At 43.6% G+C, this 15788-nt stretch overlaps 1 protein-coding gene across 1 annotated transcript; it reads right to left on the reverse strand.

The window, feature by feature from the left end:
• Positions 1-390: 390 nt before the first annotated feature.
• LOC123447420 (myosin-binding protein 2-like) lies at positions 391-5855 on the reverse strand. The gene is made up of 4 exons (XM_045124017.1): positions 4183-5855; positions 2832-3359; positions 1353-2706; positions 391-1055 (listed from the first exon to the last, which is right to left on the reverse strand). Exons 1-3 carry the CDS (start codon positions 5006-5008, stop codon positions 1358-1360), a joined length of 2703 nt encoding a protein of 900 aa, XP_044979952.1. The 5' UTR covers positions 5009-5855; the 3' UTR covers positions 391-1055; positions 1353-1357.
• Positions 5856-15788: the final 9933 nt, after the last annotated feature.

A 15788-nucleotide genomic window follows, 5' to 3' on the forward strand; every position in this document is an offset into this window, starting at 1 on the left:
CCACTGCAAAAGAAGATACGATGCACAGGATGACACAAGGTTCATGCACTGCATCTGCATCTGCATCTGCATCGGCATTGCAGAGTAGTAGTACGTGCATCGCAACATGGTAGGGCACCCCAACCAACAACAGATTGTTCGGTGAGCAGAGCCGCATCCATGATGAATTGATGACGATCCCGGAGCCGCTAAACCCAATCATCCGACGGAACCCCGTCGCTTTCCGCGCCCATCCATCCATCCATCCCATGACATGGATCTCATCATCAAAAGGTTAAAAGCAAGGTCTAGCGGTCCACCATACTAGACCAGATAGTACCCAAAACCCAAAGCCAAAGGAGAAAAGTGAGAGCCAAGCTGGAGCCGCATCACACAAACACAATCATGCCAAGCACCCCAAACCAGCCTCGCATATTTTTTCCTCCATACAAAACCATGAGATTTATACAGCAGAAAAGCCCACTGAGGCCAACCAAAAATAATAAAAAAATGTTTTCTCTAGTATTTTCTTTTTTGTATCCATTCATCCTGTGCTGCCTGGCAACCAGAGCTGGCATTGGCCTGTTTGTTTCCAGTTAATTAACTAATCAATGGATCCACTCCCAAAAGCCCTGTCTCGCAAAGCCATGATTTCTGCCACGAAACACACCTCATGGGGGGGTGGGCGGCTCACCAACCGTCTCGCCCTCCAGCAAAAGTTCGGAGCGCAAACCCCACAAGATGCAAATTAAACGGCACAACGTGGGTGGGGGGGAAGCGGTCCACCAAAAAAAACCTTACAAGGCAGGGTTGCGGCACGATCCGCCGCCCGAATTCCGATGGCGATGCGGATGCCGAACCGGATGCGCCGTGCGCCATTCCAGGAAGAGCTCCTTCCCCTCCTGAGATGGCAGAGCCCAGCTTCTTCTTGGCCTGGCTATGCTAAGCTAGTCGCCAAACTCTCGCTTTTCTCGCCGTCGTTGGTGGTGGTGTGTACACTTTCTTTTTCGGATTGTTGGTGCTTTCATCTCGAATGGTGCGTTGTCGTCGAACACTACCGGGGCTCCGCGGCTCATCTGTAAGAAGCAAGCAATCAAAGCCAGAATGTGGTCGGTCTTGTTAGGCGGGAAAGTTTGGTGAAAAATTGAAGTATTATCATAAAAAGGGAATGTGGAGTGCATATAGCTTCCTTTCGGAAAGTGTTAGCATTCTATCTATTCATTGAGCATGGAAATAATGAACTTGTGAAAGTTGCACGTTGCACTAAACTAATCCTCTTATGGTCTAAACAAAAGAATCAATGATTGTACCATACTCCATGTGCAATAGAATATTTTTAGCAATCCATAAATAAAAAGCGCGCGTTTCTTTACCTTTATTAATCCGTGTAAGGATGCACGCAGTGGGGCGAGACTTCTCCAGAGTTGTTCCTTGCACGCTGCTCGATCCTTCTGAGGTCCCGGAGATGCTGCAAGATCTCCTGAAGAAGAACAAAGCCCTTGCCTCCTTTGTTCAAGGACCTCACACACTGCTTTATGAACTCCTTGTCTGCCTCGAGAGCTTGCAAGCGCTCGTGGACTTGATCGATCTCACTGGCAATCGCAAGCTTATCTTGCTCCTTGGCAAGTTCCAACACGACCTCTGCTGAAGGGTCTGCCTCGGTATCTTGCTTTGTTAGGAGGCCATTCCCATTTCTCGTGGTAGCATCATCAAACAGAGGGAGGAGCTTCTTTCCTCCATGGCTTACGCCTTTCCTGCTATCATGGAGTTTGAAGCTGATATCCTCATCAGAGAAACCATTTGAGGCACCATTATCTTCTGTGAAATGCTTGTCCATCTTCAAGTTGTCAGATTCTTCATCTTCGAGGTCGAAAAGCCTCTCCTCTAGCATTTTCAGCTGTTCCAATATGGAGAGCCTCTCTTCCTCACAGTCAGCTAGCGAGCCATCAAGCGTAACAATATGACTAGCAGTTTCATGTAAAACAACATCAGTAGGACTGCTGCCATTGCTGCCATTCAGACCATGGGCAGACTCATCACCCTCGTAGAAACTTTGGGAAAGATCATCGCTGTCCTCAGCACTTGATGAAGCTGAGGATGATCCATTCTGGTCATCGGCTTTGTGCCTGGACATTTTCCTCCTCTCCTTCGCCTCATAGAGGTGAATCTTGTGGCGATACAGTTCGAGCTCTCTCTCCATATCTTGCCTCTCCTTATCTCTCTTTACAACTAGATCATTCAGCCTCTGCAGCGCTTCTTGATCATACTCTGATTGCTCTTCCATAAGCCGCTGGTACTGCATCGCCTCCATCTGCATTGCAGCTTTCTGTTCTTGCAAGCGATTTATCATTGCCATGGTCTCATCAGCAGCTATAGCTGCTGCACTCCTCTCGTTTTCAAGCTCTGCGCATAACGTACTCAATGATTTGTGAGCGGCTCCCAAAGCAGACTTGAGTTGCTCAACAGTCACCAGCTCAACGCTTTCCAGATCAGTAAACATATTACCAACACTTGAATCAAGAGACTTGGTATCAGTGGTCGCTGCTTCAGGGTCTGGCGATTCCTGTAAATAACTGATGCCTTCAATATGAGCTGGTGTATCAGAAACTCTCTTATCTTCAACATTGCTGCAGTCAGGAGATGATTTGTCTGAACTTATTGAATGTCCATCAGAAAGTTGGTGCAAGCTTGGTAGAAGAGACTCAGTTGGATCAACTTCAATATCATCTGTTCAAAATGATAAGAATTGTTTTAAATGTATTTAAATGTAGCCAATCGTATTAAACAAGTAAATCAAAATGCAGCAAATAGCTTGAAACAAACAAAAAACTCTTATAGCCTTAACATTTTACCTTGGCCTGTGGTGGCATTAACACCGGGAGACTCGAGAACACCTGCTGCCATAGAAGCGGACAGATGCATCAGCTCAGGCTGTTCAACATGGTTTTCAGTGTTCTCAGTTGAAATCTCAGTAACTTGTTCCCAAGAATCAAGTGCCACCGACTCCAGTTCTTGTTTTAACTCAGCCAGTGATATTTTATCCTCTCCACATTCTTCATCGACATGCTCCCTGGGATGTATCATTACCGAATCCAATTCCCGACTCAGCTCAGCTCGTTGAACCTGGTTCTCCTCAGTGTTCTCGTTCAAAGCCTCTGAGTCATGTGGCCCGCCTTCCACTGGCACAGCGTCACATTCATCCTTTATCCCAGCATGTTGAACCGGCACCTCCTCAGTATTTCCATCAGATTTGTCAACAACAAATCCATGCTCCATGGCATCAGATGGCATGGAAAACAATTCATGTTCCACAGTGCCCTGTTCAACTTCCTCATCCTCTGATAATGACATACCTTTCAATCCATCATTCATCCGAGGAGCTGCGTGTAAAATTTAAAATCAATATGGTTTTCTTATTAAGCTTAAACAATAAAGCTATCAGCACGGAACAAATAAAAGGACCATAGATGACAAGAATCGCTTCTAGTTAGTTAAGAGGTCCATTTCATGCTATCAATGATACTTCCAGTTTTTCTTTAGTTTCATCAAAGGTTCATCAATACAGATGCTAAAAATCTAGCATATCTCATGGAATGGATCAGCTAAAATCCTAAAATAAGAAGTCTAGGCAGGAGCACTTAAAGACCATCTCCAGAATAGTCGCAAAACAATTTGCAAGAAATAATACTGTCTGTTCTACTTTACTGAAAGCAAACAGATACTATACGGTAAATAAACGTGCAGTGGAGCGATTGAAAAGATAGGTTATTACTATAGCGAGAGCATGGATAAATTGGATAGAGAGAACATATAAGGTTATTCTTCCAGTTATTCTTGCAATTAGCTAGAGCATGTGTATAAGAGGTCCATTTCATGCTATCAAGGACACTTGCAGTTTTTCTTAGTTTCATTAAAAGGTTCATCAATACAGATGCTAGTATCTAGCATATCACATGGGAAGTATCATATCGGCTAAAATAAGAAGTCTAGATAAAAAGACTCAAAGACCATCTCAATAATAGTCACAAAACAATTTGCAAGAAATAACACTGTCTATTCTACTCTACTGCTGAAATGACTGGCATAACAAACAGATATGCAGTGGACATGTTTGGCACAGTAAATAAATGTGCAGCCATAGCGTGGATAGATTGGATACAAAGAATGGAGTACAGTTTATCCAAAGGAAGAAGATTGACTTACAGTGCTGAACATCAGAGGCCACCACAAATTTCTCCTCGTCGGCATAGTCCTGCTCCACCGTCACATGATCGACTGCTCCTTTCCTTTCACCACTGGGCTCAGATGACAGCTCAGGCACACCGTCGGCCAAGGAGTCAATGGATTCAAGCGGCACCGGTCGCTCAACGCTGACGGCAATGCCAGCGCGGTGAGCCGAAATGACAGCGATGGAATCATCCTCCACCAATGGCTTCTCGTCGAAGAGCTCGATCACAGGGCCGTCCTCGGACACGAAGACCACGTCTCCGTGGCCGTCCTGGTCGAGGTCGCGCGCGGCCGGCGGCGGCGTGGGGAGCAGGAAGGGCGGCGAGTAGAAGCCGCTCTCGAGCGCGACGCCGCAGCAGGCGCAGGCGAGGTCCCGCTCGCCGAGCTCGCTCCGCCGCATCCACGACAGCAGAGCCTTCCCGGACGGTGCCGGCGCCCCGCAGTCCTCGCACATGTCGGCGGCGTCGGCGAGGCGGCGGTGCGCGCGGCAGTAGCCGAGGCGCGACACCTCGGCGGCGTGCCCGTCGCAGAGCACGCGGCGCAGGGGCTCGGCTCCGTGGCGGGGCGCGCGGTCTAAGAGGCTGTCGGCGGCGAGGCGGGTGCAGAGCGCGCAGGGCGGCGGCAGGCCGAAGAAGGCGGCGAAGCGGGCGATGAGGTAGGAGAAGACGCCGTTGGCGAGCAGCAGCGCGATGAGGATCCACTCGAGGAGCGCGCAGGCTAGCAGCCGCGCCACCCTGCCGCTCCTCCTGCGCACGCCCGCGCCGCGGCAGGCGCCCGACGCCACGGCCGGCTCCGAGGCCATCCAATCTCCCCGGCGACCGGAGGGAATGCTGTCGACAGACACGCCGGCCCCGCCGCCAGAATTCGCCGTGGAACCGAAGAAAGCGCGGAAGAAAAATCCCTCTTTGACTGGAAAAAAGTATCGGGGAACAGGGAGGATGACCCGAAAGCAATGCGATTTCTGGTGGAGCAACCGACCAACCAACGGAACCACTCTCACGAAGAGGAGGAGGAGGAGGAAGAAGGGGCCGGTTTCATGGAAGAAAAGAACAAGAACGACAAAAACAGAAGAGAACAACTCTCATCAGCTCCAGCAGATTGCGACGGGAACGGGATTCCCGGCGGCGAGCGAGAAAGTCCAGGAAATAGCAAGAACGAACACCGGGATTGGAGGACGGTGACAGGATTGCAGGCGCCGGTATTCAGAGGAGGAGGGAGGAGTTTGGTGGAGATGACGGAGGAGCCGGAGGCGGAGGAGACGAAGGAGATATGGAGGGGGAGAAGAATAAAAAGGAAGGAGGAAAGGCGCCTGGCTCGGCTGGGGTCAGTGGCGATGCTGGGCTGGCCGCTGGTAAATCCTCGCCATTAAAGGCGTATAATGGCCGTAATTAATCAGCAATTCAGCAGCATTAGCAACGAGCCGCCGGATGGCGGAGCGGAGGTGAACGTTGGGGGCGGGACGAGGGAGCCCCCTCCTCCTCCGCTCGCGACGGCGTCCGTCTCTCGATCTCCGTGTGGATTTTTCCGTTCCGGGGTGGTAGGTTCCGGTGGGTGTCCCCGGATGGATGGCTTTTCTTTTCTCCGGAGACGTCCCGGTCGGACGACGAGACGCCGTCGCGTCAGGCGCACGGCTCGCTCGTTTTCGTTTCGTTTCAGACCCGCGACGGCACCGGGAGGAATAGTTTTATCCAGTAAGCCGAAGACGACCGGATCAGAGACATGTACTGCGACGATCTGGAAGGACGTGGTGGCACATTTGGGATTCTTCTTGTTCTTGGCGACTTTGACCTGCACTGGGTACTAGTCCTACTACTAGTTTTAAGCCAGCTGAAGCTCAAAGTATATTTTCCTTTTCTTGTCCTGGATGCCAAAGCCACTTGTTGGAGTGTGGACAAGTGAGCAGGGTCGCCCGATCAACCGCGTCTTTTCTAGTGGGGGTTGGTTTAACATTCGAAACAAAAAAATCCCAACCTTTGTCTACAAAACCTTAAGAGCGACCAGGCAGCAAGCCTGGTAAGCTATCTCAAAAAACCTTAAGAGCGGACGGGCGATCTTGTTCGAAACTCTTGGAGTTTTTAGACGATCCATCATCCATTTGACTTTTATTATACTCCCTCTGTAGAACTGTCTAGTTCTTTTTAACTATAATTATATAAATACAGAGACAGTATAATATAGAAGGAAAAAAATATCAAAAGGGGCGTTTTGGAGCTCGGGCTCTACGAAGCCCTATTTTTTAAAACACCAAAATTCATCAAAATTCGGTTTTTTACATTAAAAAATCTGAAAATAAATATGGATATACATGAAGTCATACACACACATGTGTGTAAATTTTTAGAACAAAATACGTTGAAATAAGGTCTGTGCAAAAAAGACAAATTTATGGCATTTTAACACATGGTGCTATTCATCCCAAAAGTTAATGAATTTGTTCTTTTTGCAAAATCGCATCTTAAGGTATTTCATCCTGAATTTTTGCACACATATACATTTCATCCTTGTGGACTTGCATATTTTCTTCACATTTTTTTGAAATAGAAAATTTTTATTTTTTTCAAAAAGAAAGGGTGCCATGGAGCCCGAGCTCCAAAAGGCATTTTGAAAAAAAATCACACTTCCTTCGTTCACAAATATAAGATGGTATGACTTTATTCTAAATCATATGCATATAGACATGCTTTGGTGTGTTTGCTCACTCATTTCAGCGTATGTTTGTAGTTTATATCCAAAAAACCCAAAAACATCTTGTAACAGTGAATACAGGGAGTAAGTCAGATCAAAGGAGTGACATAGAAGGCAGGTAAACAACGTCGAAAAGTGGCCGCGTCTCAAACTTCATGGATCGCATCTTCATGCCCGCGGTAACAAAAAAACACAAAAGTGGATACCTCAAACTAACCCAACACAAAAGATCGGTCTGGCACCAAAGGTCTTGAGTACCTACACATAAGCCGCCCACCCAAAGAGGTGAAGAACTTAGACAATTGCGTGTTGTGGCTACCACTTGCTTGGACGACAGGTCAGCAAACCCGTGCATCATTGCCAAAACTACGAGTGAGAACACAATGATTACCATAAGATAAAGCAGACAACCAAAACACCACTAGCTCCTTGACATAGGTTACCATGGGTCGAAGGACAACCCGAGATGGGGATGAAGCTGACAGAGATTCATTCCAAAATTACGTAGCCTCCGCTGTCGAGGCGTGGTCTTTATGAACACAAGAAACAACCATAAGAAATTTTAACCTACCACCCAAAGATCTAGTGTTTCCTGCCTCTTATCATTCAATAGGTCGGCAAATATGACGGGAACAAGGGCAAACGATGATGGAGGACCTTGGTGGCTGGGATTTTGTCAATTGCGATAGTGGTGCATGGAGCGCGGGAATTTACGTCGCATCGAATTCATGCATTTATGGAGACAAATGAGTTGCCTATTTCATCAACGAAAAGAAAGAACATGAAATATTCAAATCATCCCCCCTCCGGCCTCCTCCCAACGCCCATGGAGCACGGGAATAGGTGTAACTTGAAATTAATGAGTTATGTTATCTTCATCAAGACTAGTGGTTTGCTTATTTAAGCAACTGAATCCAAAGAACTCGAAATTTCAAAAGCACCCCACCCTCACCCTGCCAGCCCTCACGTGCACATACGCGCGCGCGCGCACACACACAGACATACATGGTGCGCTCAAATTTAGGTCAGGTGGCATTAATGCCATTGCATTTTCTTTATCGAACCTAATGGTTTGCTTGTTTCATCTTTTAAAAAGAAAGAACACAAAATATACCCCATCCCATCACCACCACCCCCAACATGCAATACAAATATAGCATCTCAACATAAGAGTACATAGAGGTCTTCCATCACAAAATACGGACAAACATATAGAGAAAGTTGTGAGAACCATAAAAAATGGTGAAGTTAATTTATGACTTACTTGCTCAGTAGTTGTGTGCATATGCCGCCACCGCATGTTCAAGGTTGAAAGAGCAACTCCGTACCATATCCTAGTTGTTTTCATGGTTTATGACAAAACCACTTGAAAGGCTATTCCTCATATGCAGGTCCTTGGCTAAGTGGAAGATCATTGATGGCCCCAAAAATAACTGTTCTAGTTGTTTTCCCCATCAAGCTCTTAGTATGTACTCCCTCCGTTCCTAAATATAAGACCTTTTAGAGATTATATTATAGACTACATACGGATGTACATAGACATATTTTAGAGTATAGATTCACTTATTTTGCTTTGTATGTAGCCTCCTAATGGAATCTCTAAAATGTCTTATATTTTGGAACGGAGGGAGTAGTTTCTAGGCATTTAGTGAATCCAACATTAACATTGAGTATATGAAAACCGTACTAGGAAGAGGGGCACGAGCTAGAACCTTGGTTTGAACTCCGGGAATATATCATAAGCCAAAGTTTCCAAAGTTCATTCCCTAGTCATTCCCTTTGTATAAGTTTCTCTGAGCCTCGATACATTTGAAGATTTTCTTCTCGTACTACTTAGCCACTTTGGGCTATCCATACTCAAAGATAAAGCGGAGTTTCAAAATTTTTGGAACATAGTTCATTATGTTTTGGAACTTCCGAGTTGTGACTTAAATCTTCTATGTAAATTCTTGCTTCAAGACCCGCTCTGTTTACTCTGGTACTACTAAGCAATTGGTTTTACTTGTAGTTCCAAGGTGATCTATTCTCGGGGAAAACAAGCTACCTTGTTGTGGTTCGAACCACAACTCATTCTTTCATTGGTACTTGTGAGTGATGTACTTCTCCTAGTTAGCAAACATTGCCCTGTCCATTCATTTTCTGAACTGGTATTACAGTTTTGCTGATTTTCCTACACCTAGAGTCTTATTTACCTTTTTTTATTAATGGTCATATTTTATGTTCTTTCTCTATATTCTCTACCATGCCCCCATGTGGCTGCAACCAATCTAACCCCAGCCCATTCAACCAAATACAATTTTACTTATTTCTTCCCTTGCAAGCCACTCCATCCCACTTTACTAAACTTCATCTGCCTCTTACTATAGAAAGAGAGATATAGCGTGGGAAAATAAGAAAAGGTTTTATTACGTGATTGAATGTTCACTTCTTGGTTCTTTGACAATCAATAACCCCCTTTCTTCAATCCCTACACCTCAATTTCATATTTTTTGCCACAACCATATTCTTGCAAGACAATGTTAATATGGGTTCTTGATAAAATCTTTGATAGAAGGTCTTTAAAGGAGTTCTTATCAAGTGACTTTGCTAAGGTTATTACCCTTGGAGGGTGAGTGTATACTAGACGGATAGAAATTACATTTGATCCTATCAGGTACTACATGTGAAGGATGCAAGAGTTTATATGGGCCTCGAGATCACTCACTTTTTTTGAAGCAAAACACACACACTTTATTCATTTGGAATAACCTAGCTTGATCTGACATGGAGGAAAAAGGGAGAGCCCGGACTAGTGCAACTAGACCATATATACATCTAGAAACATACTCAAAAACTTGTTCTCGGAGTGGTAGTTGTCGTTCGATGGTCCAAGATCTTTGAAGTATTATTTTTATTATGTTTGGAGTGGTTTGTAGTTTGAATGAACATTTATATTATGTTTTGGTCATTTTTGCATGAAAATGTATTCGTGGGTTTAGACATTATGTACATGCATTCGTCAATGATAATCCCCATCTCACATTATAAGCTTGAAGTCATTCAGGGGCAAGGATTTTTGGCTCACACCTCCAAGGAGCTTGGATTTTAAAAAATAGGAGTAAAAAATGTGTTTCAGAAAAGTCTGAAAAAAGACACACGAACATAGAGCTGTATACTACATGTGTGTAAAATTTCATGATAAAATATGTTTTTATCTGAGACGCACAAAAAAGAATCATGTACATTTATAGTGAAGAGTACATGCACTATAATTATATTTTTTGTAGCTCATATAAAAATGCATTTTCTCATGAGACTTCAAGGAAAAGTAGTACACATCTATATGTAGTAGGCTAACGCGCTTTGTTGCGCCATTCTTCACTTGTGGGAGTATAAGTTTTCTTTCTAGTAGCTTTTTTGGAGAAAGTGCTCTTTTGATCCGGAGCTCATATGCTCATTGATGAATTATAAAATCTAAATAAATAGTTAAAGCAATAAGAAAATATGAATATTTTGTGATAAATATTGATGAATGTTTACAATTCCCATATTTTTTGTGATGAAATGGCATTCATGGAGTTTTGTGCGAAAAAACAAAATTGATGCTCCAAAACGCTTCACATAATAGATGTTTTGCACCATCTTTTTTTTCAGACCTCCACATATGTCATTTCATCACAAAAATTTACACATAGTTGAAACATTAATCAATGCTTATCGAAAAACAATTCAACAGTTTTTCATTTGTTTTCCTTATTTTACTCTTCATTAGGGAGCATATGAGCTCGGGGTAAAAAACTCCATGATTGTCATTTTTGTATGTTTTTTTTATTTTGGTTTATATGCATTAGCTTGGTTTTAATTTATGTTTTGGTGGCGCTTTTATTCATTTATATATTGTGTTGGGTGCTGCTAGAGACAATATTTGTTTTGAGAAGAGACTGAAATAGTTCGTGCGTGATTGTGTTGATGGTGATCTTTCTGTGAACCCCTTGACAGCTTCTATTCCACGCTAAAAGCATGAAGTTATTGCTATAATATTCACAGGATCGACCAACAAGGCTCTCACTCGCTTAGCTCGTCTTCTAGGTCTGCCCGTTGGCTTAGCATTTTTTTCGGCATGCTCCACTCTTATCTTATAAAATGCAGGCTATATTTTTTCATTCAAACAAGTTCGTTCATAATAAAATGCTCCTGGATTTTTCTAAATGTTACAAATTTAAAACCTATGAATTTAAAAAATGTTTACAAACTTGAACAAAGTTGAAAACAACTAAAAATATTTACAAATTTAAAAATAATTCATGAATTTTAAAGAATTCATGAGTTAAAAATATGTTCACAAAATTCAAAAAATCTTCACAAATTTAATATATTTCAATGAATCAAAATATAAAAAGAGGAAAAACAGAAAAGAGAAGCATCAACCAATGACAAACATCCTTACGGGCGGGGCCTCCAATGACCCCACAAGCCCTAATGCACTAGTAGGCTCCAAATCTGGAGAGCATAGCATCTTATTATTAATAGATAAATGTGTGTATTTTTTAAAAGAATATTATAACTTAATAATTAGAGTTTCTAGCTCTACTTTGTATGTTTTTCACCAGAAGTCTTCTCTCACTTTCGGAGCTCTCTTTGTCACTAGTTTGAAAACCGACAAAGGCGACTTCTTTCCTTATTTGCACCTTGATGCACCTTTTCGTACTCAATATTGCATGAGAGCAACTCATCGGTACCATTTGTCTTGATTCTTCACGTTCTATAATTTGGTATCTATGCAAACGACGCACGTATAGACATGCTCGACACAACAAGATATGGAGATACTGGAGATGATAAATGTGGGTTGGAGTGGGAACTGAATGCAATAATTCTATGAGATTTGACCGTATGAAACTTTAGTGTCCTAATTAGCAATATGAGAACAGAAACTCAAGCCCATATCATTTAATATATTTTATTATTATATAGTGTGGAATATTAGTTTAATATAAGGATCATGCATGCAATTTAAGGTGAGCCTTTTCCCATGCATTGTAACATAGTTGAATGTTGAGAGAATTAGATTTAGTAAGGTATACATGGTGGCATGACAAAGTGACATAGTTGCATGTCAAAATGATTGAGTTAGTGAAGAACAACTATTTAAGTATACAGAATGTGGGAGCCGAGGTATGGAGTACCTTGGAGCTTCCACAACAGGAATTGCCAAAATCCGCCCCCCAATCGCCCGCGGACGCTGAGCGGAACACACAAAAAAGATTCCACAACCATAAACACCATTTACAAATCACCAAATCCATATTATTACATTCAACATAAAACTAACTCTAAGCAAAGCTCATCTGGCTCCGTCGTGCCTATGTCCGGCGATCGACCGTGCCACTTGGAGTGTTGGTACGGTCGCCGACGAGGTAGAGTAGGAGATGGGATACATACCATCTCGCGGGACTCTAGGCGCCGCCATCTCCCATACCCTACTCTTCCTCACCAGAGTCTGGAACTTTCACGGGGCTAGTGGAGGTGAGATTTGATGATGGATTCGTCCTCGGATGAGGCGGCAATGTCCATGACGACGCAGTTGCGGTGCGTGGGCTGATGCATGAGGTCTACGATGCAACTTTATTCTTATAGTCTTTGTTGGGCCTCCAAGCGAGAGTTCTATAGGAAACAACATTTTTTCTTCAAGTGGGAGGTGTAGTATGAAGATGGTCTCTCTCAAACAACCGTGCAATCAAATACAAGCAATCTCTTGTGTTCCAAACACACCCAATACAATGATAAGTTGTATAGGTGCACTAGTTCGGCGAAGAGATGGTGATACAAGTGTATAATGAATAGTAAAAAAAAATTATCTGAAATAATAAAAACATCAAGGTATCAAGTGATAAAAGTGAGCACAAACAGCATTGCAATGCTTGAAAACAAGGCCTAGGGTTCATACTTTCACTAGTGTAATCTCTCAACATCACTAACATAATTGAATCATAAGAAAATCCTTCATCGTGCGGTAAAGAATCACTCCAAAGTTACTATTTATAGCCGAGAACAAAAGATAAAATTGTTGTAGGTAGCAAAAACCACCTCAAATTTATCCTTTCAATCAATCTATTGAGCCACCCCTAAGTGTCACGAATTTCCCTAGAGATCATACTATGATAACACCATATGATACACATCAATCAACTCTAATGTCACCAAGAGAACCACATTTTCACCTCGAGTCTCCATGAGTTCAGTATTTGATATGCATCAAACAATCTCATATTCATAATATTCAATTGAACATAAAAAAACTTCAAAGAGAAGGACTCAATTCATCACAACAAATATAGAAAAAACATCATATGATCCAACTATATTAGCAAAGCTCATGGTACATCTAGATTGCACCTTATCAAGATCATGAATGTCGGTGTCAAAACTGGGAGGCCTCGGGTAGGGGGAGGTTTGAGCTGTTAGGTCGGATCGATGGGTAACAGGAGACAAGGAACATGGTGTTTTTACCCAGGTGCAAACCCTCTTGATGGAGGTAAAACCCTACGTCATGCTCTTGTTTATATTATGGGTGTATCGAAGTATGCAATTGATCTACATCGAGATCGTAAGTTATGGTCTAAAACCTAGGTATGAAGATGATGATTGTCTGTGTCATAATGATCTATCGACTAGCCTAGGCTCGACTTATATAACGCATCGAAGGCCTAGGATAACAAGAGTCCTAGTCAGTTACATGAGTAGAGAGGAGTCCTTGTCTTGATCACCAAGTCTTATGGAATCCTCCTCATATATGTCATGGGATGCCCGAAGTGGCTGATCACCCACAAGTGTAGGGGATCGTTTGTAGCCTTTTTTACACTAGTGCAGCGACGTGCTATATGATGTCTACTACGCAACCTTCTCCTTGTAGATGTTGTTGGGCCTCCAAGTGCAGAGGTTTGTAGGACAGTAGCAATTTTCCCTCAAGTGGGTGACCTAAGGTTTATCAATCCGCGGGAGGCATAGGATGAAGATGGTCTCTCTCAAGCAACCCTGCAACCAAATAACAAAGAGTCTTTTGTGTCCCCAACACACCTAATACAATGGTAAGTTGTATAGGTGCACTAGTTCGGCGAAGAGATGGTGATACAAGTGCAATATGGATGGTAGATATAGGTTTTTGTAATCTGAAATTACAAAAACAGCAAGGTAACAAAGGGTAAAAGTGAGCACGAACGGTATTGCAATGCGTGGAAACAAGGCCTATGGTTCATACTTTCACTAGTGAAGTTCTCTCAACAATGATAACATAATTGGATCATATAACTAGCCCTCAACATGTAACAAAGAGTCACTCCTGTCGGGACCCCGATCCTAAGTCATAGGAATCCAGCGTGTAACACATCGCATCTCTTTGCGATCTCACGCACGGTTAACCCCACGCCTGTAGCCTTACCTTAACCGAGACCGTTTGTGCCTTTTGACTCGCGTATGCAATTGTGTTGCTAGCAATACAATGACAAAGAACCCGGATCGACATGTCTAGTCATAAACCAAAGTGGCAGTTCCGCACAGGGACAGGCATACATGATCCAGCAAAGCAGGTGTCGGTCACCAGCGAGTGTAGACGAGTCGTAGCAAGCTACAAGGACTCCATTACATCGCGTGACATTTTCCCAAAGGGGACAAACACATCAGCTAAGAAGGACACACGCCGGTCAACCAATGTGTCTGGAGCAGTAGCGAGCTACCATGGCTCGTTGGATCACAAAGGGGCATTTCCCTGTAAGGAATGCTACTAAAGTCTACGGCTAGGTAATCGAACCCCATACATATCAAGTATGACACACGTACGCATGGCATACCGATATGTATAGATACATCGATGGCATCACAACATAACCATAACATACATGCTTTATTTAAGAGTCTCGGAAGAGCCACACACATAATATTACACAGTAGGGGTCTCACGACCCATCATAGCAGTCATTCAAGTTACAAGCCAGCGGAAGTAATTAAACTGTCTGAGTACAGACAGATGAAACTAGAAGGCACATGGCCTGACTATACTACAGACCCACTCTAGGGCCAGATCGTAGCTGGGACACCAGCTACTCGTCGTCGTCGATGTCTAGGAAGAACCCTCCGTTAGGGTTATTAACAACCTCTGCAAAAATTATTAAGCAAACATGAGTACGGAGGTACTCAGCAAGACTTTAGGATAACTATCTACTCATGCAATGTATCAATAAGGAATTGTGGGGTTTCATGCGGAAAGCCAACATTTGACTCGTGGCTAGACAACTTGCATTTTAAAACAAATTTTGACTACTTGATTTCTCGCACACGAGTCCACTAACACCACAACAATACTCCATCGTGGAATCATTCCGTTTCCATACGGAAATGCCGTCCACGACACTCACGCTTATCTTGACAATTTTAAGAGTAGCCATTGAAGTTATCTATGAACAACATATGTCTCCAAGTAGTCCATATCCGCGGACGTGGCTATTCGAATAGATCATAACCCTGCAGGGGTGTACTTTTTCACACACGCTCTCGCCACTTATCGCCATGTGCACGTCATGCACCTCGGCAACCTTCAAGCGGAAGCCCAGCGAGGGAGTCGGCCACGACCCTTAACCACGCTAATACTTAGTCCAGGTCTATCGCCTATCTGAGGGTAACCCGCACGGAAGTCCGGCCGGGGTTTCCGCCACGGCCTCAAACGATGTGCGCAGGGTTCCCAAGCCCACCATCCGGGTGCCACTTGGTACACCATGCCACTGCCTACCGCATCACAGCCCACCTCTCAGGTCAGCGCTATGCACGACCTCCAGCATGACTATAAAAACGAGAAACTACTTGCAACTCCTGGACCGAGTACTAAGCGATTAATAAGTCGAGAGGGTCAATTAAGTATCCCAACG

The sequence above is a fragment of the Hordeum vulgare genome, chromosome 4H, assembly GCF_904849725.1.
Source record: "Hordeum vulgare subsp. vulgare chromosome 4H, MorexV3_pseudomolecules_assembly, whole genome shotgun sequence".
In the NCBI taxonomy this organism is placed as follows: domain Eukaryota; kingdom Viridiplantae; phylum Streptophyta; class Magnoliopsida; order Poales; family Poaceae; genus Hordeum; species Hordeum vulgare.